Source organism: Fundulus heteroclitus, chromosome 15 (genome assembly GCF_011125445.2).
Source record: "Fundulus heteroclitus isolate FHET01 chromosome 15, MU-UCD_Fhet_4.1, whole genome shotgun sequence".
Lineage (NCBI taxonomy): Eukaryota > Metazoa > Chordata > Actinopteri > Cyprinodontiformes > Fundulidae > Fundulus > Fundulus heteroclitus.
In genome coordinates, this window is record NC_046375.1 from 27,971,685 (window position 1) to 27,984,130 (window position 12,446).

A 12,446-nucleotide genomic window follows, 5' to 3' on the forward strand; every position below is an offset into this window, starting at 1 on the left:
TCATTCATCTGCAGGTGTTTCTCTTCAGTTCTTTTTCTCCACCGGGCCTACATCTAGGGTAGGTTTAAGTTCGTTTTGCAGTAGCTCGGTCCGTCTCAGGTTGACTCATGAAGTTAGTAAAACCTGAGTCACATTAGTGCATCATGGGTGACATGTAGGCTATGTTAGCATTTAACACAATTCAAGCTGTACTCTGTTAAGAGCAAAAACTCCACATCTGAGGCAGCACTTGTTTACGTGTTATGTCCCACTTAGGTTTGGAGGCTCACTGCTGCAGAACTCACTTTGACTTTAACAAAGAAATTCAGCTTTGCAGCAAATAAATTCTACATGTCCTGAGACATGTGATAAGGAGATCTAAAACCTTTGGTTTTTGATTCTTTCTGATGGTGTACTTTTAGTCAGCCTCAGGATTTCTACAACAAACTTAACCCCCCCCCACATCATTCTACAAATCCTAGCCAGAAACAACGATGCATTGCCCTGTAAAATGGATTCAAATCCCTCAGACATCAATGTACATTTGGGGGATTATATATAACAGACCACCAAAATGTAGCGCGGGGTTGTGTAGTGGAAGGAAGTGATACACATAAAAAAACCCTGAAACTGCGTTTGTCCCACTTGAGTCGATACTTTGTAGAACCACCTTTGTTGCAGTTACATCTGCAAGGCGTCTGGTTTATGTCTCCACCAGCTTTGCACATCTAGAGTCATCTGAAGGAAACTGCTTGCTCTCAGTTAAATTCAGGGGTATCGGAGAAATGGGGGCTGGATACAAAATGCCTGCCCCACTTTTAAGATTTTTGTTTGTAAAAGTAAATGTTAAACCCCCTTCACTATATGCACTAACCTGTGTTGGTCTACAGCATAAAATACAAAAAAAGCTTGTAGCTGTAAAGCAAAGTGAAATAATATAAAGGTTTAAGTGGTATGAATGCATTTGGAAGGTGCAGCAGGTATCCTTACCGGTCCCACCCCTCCGCAGGGTGCCAGTGTGAGCGGAAGTGTTGACCCCCCCAAAGACGGTCACCCCCTGTCCGACCGGGGCGTGGAAGTTGTTGTAGTTGGGAATGGCGGTGACCCCGAAGCTGGGATAGTGCTGCGGCGTGGGGTCGGCCCCATAGCGGTACCCGGCTCCCTGGGAGATGCTGGCGTCGCGCTCGTCTGTGAGTTTGGTTGCCTCCTTATCCTTGCATTGCACACAGCCCATTATCTAAAATCTGTTCACAACAAACACACAGAGACAGAAGGTTAGGGCAGCCGGCTGCTGTCCCACACTGAATATCAGCAGAAGCAAAACACAACCACTGCGAAGCCAGGAGTGTGTGTTTACGGCTTAAAGCACCTCCAACCAGAAAGTGACAGGAGGGGGGGGGGGGGACGTCTTCCACTGCTTTCCTTTGTTTCACTCTTCACAGGTGGCGCTGTAAGTCTGGGCTCGGCTTCAGCGCCAGAAACAGCAACAGGTAGCGCAGCCAACAGGCTCCTTTAAAGGTCCCACCTATGAGTCATTACGGATCCACCAGAGACACATTAGGAAACGACGAGTCAGTAGCGGCTTACATGCCAGTGTGCTCCCTAAGGACCCGCTCACATCTAATTGTGTGCTTGGAAAATGAAAACAGCTGCAGGAATGATAGATTAAAGCGTTTTATTTTCCCCGTGTTCTCACCCCGTTGTCTCGCTCATCTGCCTGCAGTGAGCGGCAGTAAATTTAAACACTCATTACCCGCTGTGCAGACAGATATAATGAAGCAGACGTGTGGGCTCCCCTCTAACGCTGTTCGCAGTAAACAAGCGGAGGACTGTTGGAAGAAACTCCCGTTTACCACAAATATCACGGCTATTCGCCATTAAGCGGCGATAACGTCACATGGCAACCCCCTGAGAGGCTGGTGATGCCATCCACGTGGTGCACCACATCGGTCTCCAGGCCAAATACCACTCAGAGTTCAAGCACGCCAGATTAAAGCCCTCCTTGCGTCCATAAGCGTCTTTATTCTGCCAAAACCCTCCTTGTAGTAATTATTATGACATTTACGCTTAACTATTTATGAGTTACAGTCACTAGTCATATTTTTCCCACCTTCCCTCATAAAAACAGGAATAAACCTATTCAGATTGAATAGGGGGCACCAAGGAAGACAGGATTGCATGGATATAATCTGGACAAGGAAAGGTGTGTTTGATTCATTGAGGCTGCAAGAGAGGGAGAGAGAGCAAGACTTTCAGCAGATAATAGAAAGGCAGAACTAGATTCTTGACCTTTTAACTTCTGTGAAGGGACATGCTGGAGGTGGAACTGTTGGCGGCCTTTAGGAAAACTCAAGAATTCAGGTGAACCTTTGTATATTATGGGCGGCAAAAATATGTTTTTAATGCGGTGTCTTACATTAAGATTCTTAAAGAAAGATTGGAATCTGCCAAAATTGCTACTGAAAAGTCAAAACCTCAAGAAAGAAGAAATCAGAAATTGTTAATAAAACTAATCAGAACCAGATTTGACCTTGTTACCCTTTTCTACAGCCACACAACTCAGTTCAACGGTGGTTGTAATGTAGGATGAGCGATCAGAGACCATATATGCCCGTTCTGACTCTGCTCCATGGTAGTACCAGTTTAATCAGGGTTAGAGCTTTAGCCCTGCACTGGCGGAGCCGCTCTGACAACGTGATTCCATGCTGATCTACAGGTGCCGTCCTCTGCAGACGATCAGAGCCAGGCATGCATACAAGCGCTCGGCTGGTGGAGAGATCCTGCTTCTTAATTTGCGTGTTGTTGCAGTAGCGAAAGATTACCAACTTTTGAACAGAAAGTTCATTTTTCATGTTTATGTGCAACAGATTTCTTTTCCTTTTTTTTAGCTTTCAAGTGCGGGAATTTAGGATTTGTTTAACAATGAAAGGCCTGAAATGTCAGCGTGGGTCAATCACCAGTGCCCTAATAGCACTTATAGAAGGACATGCAGAATGCGTCTCATGCAGAGCAGATGCAATCAGGAGGAGTGCAGGCTGAGCTCAGTGCTCTCTGTAATCATTTTGGTTTGATCTGTGTCAAAGGCGTGAAACAAGCAGGCAGAGAGAGCAGCTAAGGCTCACGCTTGCAGTCAGGGTGCTGTGGCACACACCGAGATATCTCTGTCAATGGCCTCCATAATCATCTGTGACAGGATGAGGGGAAGGAAGGGGGGACGCAGGGGCAACAACAGCAGCAATGCTACGCTCAGTCCAGGACTGCAGAGCATCTCTAATCGCGTCTCCTCTCAGCAGAAGCCCGCAACTGCAGAGAAAACAAACTGCTCAGCGCTCAGACCATTTATACAAGCCTTAACCGGCAGAGACAGACCGGATCGGCTTTTAATAGAAGGGGAACTAATGCATTGATTCTTCTGAACGGATGCAAAGGGGGCTCTGCTGCTGTTTTGAGATGTTAACCTGAGCGGGAATGGATCACGTTTAAGGAGAACTGGAAAAGCATTAAAGCAGATCTCACGACTAAGGCGTTCCTAAGACATATGTGCACGTTCTAAAGTGTGCAGAGTATCTTTTCCCACTGCAAAGACTGTGTGGGTGCTGTGATGCCACCAAGAGTGACAGCCTGTAATGGTTACCAGACGATCACATGGAGCGTTCCTATGCTGCTCAGCTTAAAATCTCATGCAGGCCGGCCAGACCACTTGGCAATAACATGTTAGTTTTACACTGTAGGAAAATGACCCAATATGATGTCGCCTCAGTTAGATCATTCTGAATCAATTTGCTTTAAGAAAGCTAATTAATGTGCGATGTCTCACACAGGCCGTGTCAGACATCGCACATTACAAATGAAATGCCATTTGGCTCCAGCAGGGGGCTTCCTGAGCAGCTTCTGTGCTTTTTGTCCCTATTCTCCAAAAATAATTGAAGTCTGTGCAGATGTAAGCCCTAAACACAGATGTGCAGAGCCACCAGTCCTGTCTGGTGGCCGGCCGACCACAAACAGAAACACTGGATCTTTTTCTGAACTGTGGATACGCCAAAACACCAGTGTCTATAACGGTTTGTACCATTATTGTGACTATTTGTGGGTCAGCTTTACTCCAGAACTAGATTTAGGTTCTGTTTTACATGGAAAAGGAAAAAAAGCAGAGAACTAAGATACTTTTAGACTATTTGATGCTACTTGTGTGTCTCTGTGTCCTTATATATCTGTGAGTGATATTAAACGGCAATGTATGCCATTTAGTCAATTTTCCTTGGAATGCACAGTTTTAGAAAACAAAGGCGCAAACATTTTAAATTATCACGATAGGTGTGGTATGGTATAAGATTGCGCTTTTTAGTTTCTGAGCGACTATTGACCGGTGTGGGCGGATAAAGTAAAAAAAACAGCAACAAAGAATTCCAGATGCCTGCTAATGTCTCTGTGCATACATATAACCGAGGGACTGACAATATGCAGCTGCAAAGCATCAAAAAGCAACGGTAAAAGCAACCCAGGGAGATGACCAATCACACAAAAGGCTCTTGAACAGGTCACAGAGTGTGATGAGCAGGGAACGATGAGAGGTTGCACACATCTAGTCCTTCATCTGATGGAGTGCGGGGGAGCTTTGTGCAGAATAATTTAACAAACAACAACATAATCCTAAAGAAACACTACACACACTCATTTAGTTTCCAGGTTTCTCTGCTGCTGCTGCTATTGATACGTGTTAAACCAGTCAGATTACTACAGCGGCACTGAAAGGAATCTCCAAAGCAGGTCATAAACCTGGATAGGAGGACTTCTTCCTCCAAGGCTTCTGCAGGTCCAATAAGGGCCGAGGTAATCGCCGGCTTCTCTCTCTCAACCAAAGCCTCTTTCATCTCTTTGCTCCCCACTTCCTGCCCTTGCTGCTGATTAATTATTCCTCCCTTTCACAGAGAGCCGGCACCTGCTTGCTGGAGGGGCTGTTCAGCTGCACACCCCCCTCAGCTTTCTCCTCTCATCCCACGGGGCCGTAGGGAGCCACTCTCGAGGCCAGCTTATCACCACCTACCTGTCAGCATACTACCAACGTTTTGGGTCAGTGCGAATGATTCTTCTCCTAAGAATAAAACCGAAAGGGCACCTAAAGCATCTTGAAGGATTCAGAGCCCACCTGACACCTCCTCCCATCCTTTCTCAACATGAAGTCAATCAACACTAAGCATAAATCCATTAACACAGCAGCATATGGCCAGAGTTGGAGCCACATCTCCAGTTAGTTACGGCAAAAGGCAGCTCCTATAACACTAGGGGGACTGAACTGATTAGGTTCTTTAATTAGAGGCAAAAACCCGAAGCATCTAACGGACTAAAAGGTTGATTAAGACTTACTGAGCGAGTCAAAAATAAAGTGCTGCCCACCTGAGCTTCATATGATCTAAAACAGAGGGATTAAGATGACTGCTGAGGGGTCTGATCAGAGCCCCCCCCCCCCCCCCCCCCCCCCCCCCCCCACCCCCATGGCCATGTGCCCAGATGAATTATTCATAGTGTGGTTTTGCTGACCTGAAGGTATGCTGTGGCGTCTCAGGGGAAGCTGCTGTGGGATCTTTAAGTGTGGGTGGGATTCAGTAAAAGTAGGAGAGGGGGGGCTGAAGGAGGGGAGAGGGTATAAACGACTGAGAAAAGGTTTGTTCGCTGGGCCCAAGAAAACCAAGAACTTCCAGACTATTACATGAACTGAGATGTTATTTTTTATCAAAGTCATAAAAATGTTGGAGCTGAAAAAAGAACCCAAGTTATTGTTTCCTTTGGTTAAAGGCGCAGGAGACCCTTTATCTAAATGGTTTACTCTGGAAAACAAAAAAACAATTTTTTTTTTTGCCTTGTCCAGAAAAACGAGGCAAATAAGATCCACAATAAGCCTGTTATTAAATCCTCATTTTACTCTTCTCTTTCCAATCTATCTTTAATGGGGCAATAGTCAACTCATTGGGGGGAAAGAAAGGAGACCACAGGCGCTGCTATTGATGCGGACAAAGATTTGCTGTGTTTGACCATTAACAGAACAACCAATCAGAAAACAACCACCGTAAAGATGATCCAACATGGAAGTCTAAAGCCTTGTCTGTTGTTCACTGCCCAATCTACAAGCTACACCACCGTAGCATCTCCAGACCTTCTGTGTTACATTAACGCACAGTCTACTGTGTATATAGCTCTAGATTCTGTATATATATATATTTTGTCTGCACCATCAACACCAAGTCAAATTCCTTTTAAGTACAAACCTACTTGGCAATAAACTTCATTCTGATTCTGATCTAAGGAGATCTGCTGAATGAGGGTGGCCTTGGAACACGTTTTTAAGGGCTACACCTGTTCTTTAACCCGACTGCTGACTGTTTCCAGTGATGCTGCGGATGACATCATCTGCATGACATCATCTGCAGCTGCATCAGCTGACCCGTTCTTACATTAGAAACCTTTAGGGTAAAACGGATAAAAATGGTGGTGTACATTCATTTACCTCTAGCTAGCTGCTAAATAAAGTCCTGCTGTTAATGAATTATTGAGCCAACTTGACAATGCCGACCTTTGAGCAACCAGAGAGAATGCAGGACACTGCGATGACAGCTGGGTGACGCCTCCCACTAGCGGTCTAAAAGCCAAGAAACGAAGCATCCAGCGCTGCAGGTTCCTGTGTCTGCAGTGTCCTTGTTTGGCCTGCTCACCCAGCATGGCTGCGGACAACCCAACCAAAGCCGCCGTTGCTCACTGGACTGTCAAACGGGCCGCGCATCAAGCATTAATTATTCTCTTCACACCGTCTGCGTGCTGTGTCCTTCATCACAGGATGAACAGCAGCAGAGGAGGAGGAGAAAGACTGCGGAGTAAATGAAGACACAAGTAATACAGGAATGAAGAGAGCAGGGGGTCGTTGGCTGGAACAGTCAATGTTTCAGCATGGGTTCAGATTCCGATTTGTTTTTGTTGGGCAGTGGAAACTGTGGAAACAATGCTAAGTACACACCAATTAGGCATAAAATTATGATTATGCTGAATGGCATCTGCAGCTATAATAGCCCTGACTGGTCGGCTCCGCTAGCTGTGCTATCTGGAACCCAGATGTTAGCCAGGGATCCTTTAGGACTTGTAAGTAGTGATGTGATGCCTTCAAGGATCAAGATTGTCTGTTATATTCTCCAAATACATCATTGTATTAAAGGTGCATAGCCACGTTATTTGACTTTTTTTAATTTATATGTCAGTAGCTCACTCTGGTCGCATACAAAGTTTTTATGAAAAATGATCATGTCCTGCTAGCGTATTAGTTGTTATCTTGGTGTTTTCTGCTTTGTTTTTGCTCAATTGGTTAGTAAATAAAGCCTTTCGTGTTAATTTTTAATGGCAGAGGAAGTACAACACTGCACATGCGCAGCAGGGGATAAAATAAGGAAGCAGCTAACAGCTATTAGCATCTCCCAGCGAAACAATGAAGAATGGTCCAAGAGCCAGTGAAAAATAAACAAAAAACGCCGAGCTGTCGCTTTACTGCGAGGCTTTGGCCAGGCATTATTTAATACTGTTGTATTAATTAAGCAAACAGGTATTATGATAGTTCTGCATTACTGCCAGTAGATGGCGCCAGATCTGTTTATATTTCAGGTCATCCCGCTCAGTGCTGGTTCTATTTTTATCCACAAAAAGGACCATCAAAACATTATCAGGATGGAGGCTTGGTGTACATAACTTTATTTTATCATGATCAAACGTTTTTTTGGTCTTTTTTTATAAGCATATAACGCAGCTATACACCTTTAAGATTAGTGGTGTTGATAGGGAAAATCAGCACGCTAAACACGTTGTTGTGCTCCACAAACCATTTCTGAACCAATTTAGTTTTTTGGTAGGATATCAACCTTCATCAAAGGGGCTGCAGCCTCAGGTCCTAATGCTGCCCTAGTTCCTGCTTCTACATCATCAGGTGTGCCAGCAAGATGTTCACCAGCTGCCTGTTTAATCACACCCATTACCAGCTGCTATGATGAAAAGATATTCATTATCCACTACACCTGTAGGCAGTCATAATGTTGTGCCTGATCAATGCACCAAACCTCTGCAGAAGGAGTGCCACACCGCGCTCTTTGTAAGCCCGTTCCTAAAGAGTTTCCTTGTGTTGTGACAGCAGAAGAAGATTCTCCTTGACTCCTGTCAGACTGACTCCATCTGAGGGTGACCCCGGTTCAGCCAGGGTCTGCTCCACTCAGCAGGGGTGACTGGGGCCACCTGGCACATAGCGAGTGAAACGCTGCGGTCACAACAGCTCGGCGGCCACTAGGAGTCAGCCTTAGATGCTCCATCATTAAAAGAAACTGTCAGTTCTCCACTACACCACCCCCAAAAACGGCAGCATTCTGCTTCGGCCTGCGAAAACAGAGGATGTAAAGGAGTCAAGTTTGGTTGTTATGGATCTTTGTTTTTAAGATGCTACCCATGTTGTATTGCACAGCATGTCCTTTTTGGTCAAGATTACAGATTTCGAGCTGCCAAAGCTGGAACAACTCTTCTTGCCTTTCTGTTCAACTGTAAATCTGCTGAAAGGAAGCCAAGAGGCTGAGCTCAGATCACAGCAAACAGCCCTAAACCATCTCTCCTCCAGACTTTCTCTCCCATCCCTTTGGCAGCTCTTTGCACATTGTGCAAAGGGCTCTGGCTTCCAGCTCCTGCCAGTCAAAACAACACAAGGTGGAGTCAGCCATGACACCATTGTGTCAGGGTGGCTCAGTTTCAAAAACAGCAGTGGCGGGGTGAAGAGTTCCAACACGGACAATGGAAAAGAGAAATCCTCCAAGGTGGAGACTGGGAAAACGTCTGAGAACAGAGTTAGATGCAACGCAAGCTTGAGCATGCAAAGGTTTTAACAAGGGCCAAAGCACGATGACTCTGGGCCGAAAATAGCTCTCCCTGTGAGCCTTTGAAAGGACGCTGAACAGCTCAAGTCTTCCATTACCTTAAACATACAGGTGGAGCCAACAGGTAAAATAATAGTGTTCTGAATCTGGTTAAATCAACTCATAAAGTCCCTTTATTTTATTACTAAACATAAAACACCTCCCCCCCAAAAAAGGACTTTAACACTAAGAGCTGAAGGGCTGTACAGTGCCTTGCAAAAGTATTCACCCCCTTGACATTTTTCATTTATTTAGAATTAAAATAGATTTTCACTAATTCATCTACAGAACATGCCAACAACTTTAAACTAGGATTATTTGATTTAGCGTGAAGCAAACAGCAAATAAGACAAAATAACAGAAAATGTCTAACATACATAACTGTTCACCCCCCTTTACAAGTGGAATTAGTAAAGCTGCTCCAGCTCCCTCATGGTTTTCTTTGTCAACAGCAACCTTCAAGATTAATCACAGATTTTCAATTGGACTGAGGTCAGGACTTTGACTGGGCCATTCCAACACATTCACATGTTTCCCCTTAAACCACTTGAGTGTAGTTTTAGCAATGTGCTTCAGGACATTGTCCTACTGGACGGTGAACCTCCGTCCTGGTCTCAAATCAAAGGCAGACTGAAACCGGTTCTGCTCCGAACATTCCTGTGTTTAGCACGGTCTTTCCCTCAAATCGGACTAGTTTCCCAATCCCTGCTGCTGAAAAACATCCCCGCAGCATGCTGCTGCCACCATGTTGCACTGCCGGGATAGTGTTCTTGGGGTGATGTGATAGGGTGGGTTTGCACCACACCTAGCGTTTTCCTTGGCGGCTGAAAAGTTAGATTTTAGTCTCAACTGACCAAAACACCTTCCTGTAAACATTTGGGGAGCTGCCCATGTGCCTTTTGGCAAACTTAAAAAGAGCCTTCTTATTTTTAACACCAAGTAATGGCTTTTGCTGGCCACCCCTCCATAACACTCAGTTCCATGGAGCGTATGGCTTGTTATGGTTCTATGAACAAATAGCTCCCTCAGGGAGCTGCAGAAGTCATTCGGTCTGTGAGTTCTGGTGGGTGACCCTCTCCTGGCAGGTTTGTAGTGGTACCAGGTGCTTTCTACTTGAAGGTGATTTGATGGTGCTCTGGGGGTACATCAAAGATTTTGATATTTTGTACAACCCAGCCCTGACTTGTACTTCTTAGCAACTTTATCCCTGAGTTGTTTGTTTGCTCCTTGGTCTTCATGGTGTGATGTCTCTAGCTTAGTGCTGCTGCAGCCTCTGGGGCCTTTCACAGCAGGTGTTGTTAGACCGACAGGTCATGTGACACTTAGATTGCACAGGTGGACTTCATTTCACTTATTATGGAGCTTCTGAAGGTAACTGGTGGCACCAGTACTTCTTAGGTTTCATCACAAATGGGGTGGGCACATATGCACATGCCTATTTTCAGTTTCATTTTTTTAGGCAATTTTCTTTATATCTTTTTCTTTTCACTTTATCAACTTTGGCTATTTTTGTGTGGATCCATCCCACAATCCAATAAGATAAGTTTTCTAATCCAATAAGATTACAAAACTTTTAAATCACAGATTGGAATGTGACATAAGAGGTTAAAAGCCAAGGGAAGTGAAGACTTTAGCAAGGCACTTTACTATGTGAACAGGAAGAGAACTCCTGAATGACTTCATGAGACTCTATTAAGCTGTTACATCAGACTTGTCTTTTATAACCACAACCAATATTCTTTATTTTAAATGCATCAACATCAGTTTATTATTGTGGCAAGAAGAACCAATTCCACTTGATTCCAACATTGTGTGGAGATGATAAGCAGTGTTAATAGAAATGGATTAGTCTCATATTCATGAACTGTCATGAACTGGCAGGAGGATAGGCAGATTAAGATTTGTTTTGACATTAAATAAAACATGTATATTTAAATGTAGGAATTGTGAGAATATTCACCTGGAGGTGATAATTCATGTAATCACAAAATAGATTTTTCTATTAATCACACTGGTATTTTTTGTAAAAAGAAACATAGAAAACAGATAACTGTAATTTACTACAGCTGAAGAGGGACATTTTATGAGGAAACTAAATGTCCAGATTATCCTCTAAGCTAATTAAAGTTTCTCTAGGCTTCTAAGAAACAAACTCCCCACTAAATTGAGAGTTTTTCTTTCTTATTCATGCTTCATTCGAAGGAAACAGGAAGCTGTGGAGGGTAGAGTAAGGCAATAATCAGACCTCGGTCACAGCAGAAGTCCCATTGCACAACTACCTCAGAGTACTTTGTGACAAATAAACAAATTTGACCAGCCTTTGATGTTGAGAGGGGATGGTAACCCTGTCACACTGAACGACCACAGACCTCATAACCACATCCCTTATTAGGATTCTTTCACAAAGGCAGAGTTTGTCTGAGGCGGTCAATAACTGCACGGCGACATGTGCCTGAACTTCTGCACCCAAACCTTCTCGTATATACGTAGGTGTCTGACAAAGCTAGAACAGATCTGCAGAGTGACAGGCTTGAACAGCTGAGGTGTTCAGTCCGTTTCTACCTCCGGGCCGTTTCCCCTCTTTGATGCGGTTGGTTTGTGAACATGTCGACGCAGCAGTCGCACTAAAACAATCGTAGCGAGAGCGCTTGGAGGAGGTGGCCTCTGACACAGCTACCAAGCAAGACATCTTCTCAGGACCATTTGGTATACGGCTCATTTAATGTCGCATGAAATAGTCAGAGAAATTTGCATTATGGGTTATAGAAATTGCTCTTCAGAGACAAATCAATCTATTTAATCAATAAACATGTTATTGATGAGACTGTTTTGCGTTTAAACCCTTCCGCACACGTTCTGTGTGTTCTTCTCATGGGCTGCTAAGATGTCCATGTGGCCTGCGTGTGCTCTGCGTGCTTCTCCGTCACTGGAGCTAAAAGTGTGAAATCTGTGCAGGAGGCTTTGCAAGCCTTCATTAAATGGCCTTAAAGGAGTGAGCCAGCGGCCCAGAAACGGCGCGAGCTGCTTGATGCGAGCCCTGCAGACGTGTGCTGACAGCTGACCTTCTGTTCTTCTGTTAATAATGCAGCTGTGTCCAAGACCTGACCTGGCAGCCCCCGCACTCCTGCGCTCCCCTGGGCGCCGGATGAATCAACACCAACACAAAACGGCTTCCTCCTCTCTCTTCATGGCAGCAAAAATGCAGCCAATTATCTTTCGATTACACTCGACTGCTTTTGTCAGAAGGAGATGGGAACGTAAGCCGTGAGAACACTTTGGGTTATGCTGTAAGACTGTCAATGATAGGGCAACTCAGTGAAAACGACAGATACAACATGATATCTGCAATAAACTAGTCATTTCTGTTTCTGCCAAAGCAGCAAATGTGTATTTATTCTCACCCAACATATCTATGGTGACTGTTTTTATTTCAATCACAGTCACTACAGTCAGTTCTCATGCTCACTGTCATTTATGAGGTGCCTGTTAAAAAAACAACAACCTTAAAGGTGATGGTGAAAATGCCAGACTCAAGACTTC

The 12,446-nt window shown here is 44.5% G+C and overlaps 1 protein-coding gene across 4 annotated transcripts in view; it reads right to left on the minus strand.

Annotated features, from left to right (window-relative positions):
* fynb (FYN proto-oncogene, Src family tyrosine kinase b) overlaps positions 1-12,446 on the minus strand; it is a 76,605-nt gene that overhangs the window by 27,440 nt on the left and 36,719 nt on the right. For all 4 annotated transcript variants that reach the window (XM_012878257.3, XM_012878256.3, XM_012878255.3 and 1 more), the window contains one exon: positions 970-1,223. In XM_012878257.3, the coding sequence (XP_012733711.2) occupies positions 970-1,213 (244 nt within the window). In that variant the 5' untranslated portion in view covers positions 1,214-1,223. The remainder of the gene's footprint in view (positions 1-969; positions 1,224-12,446) is intronic.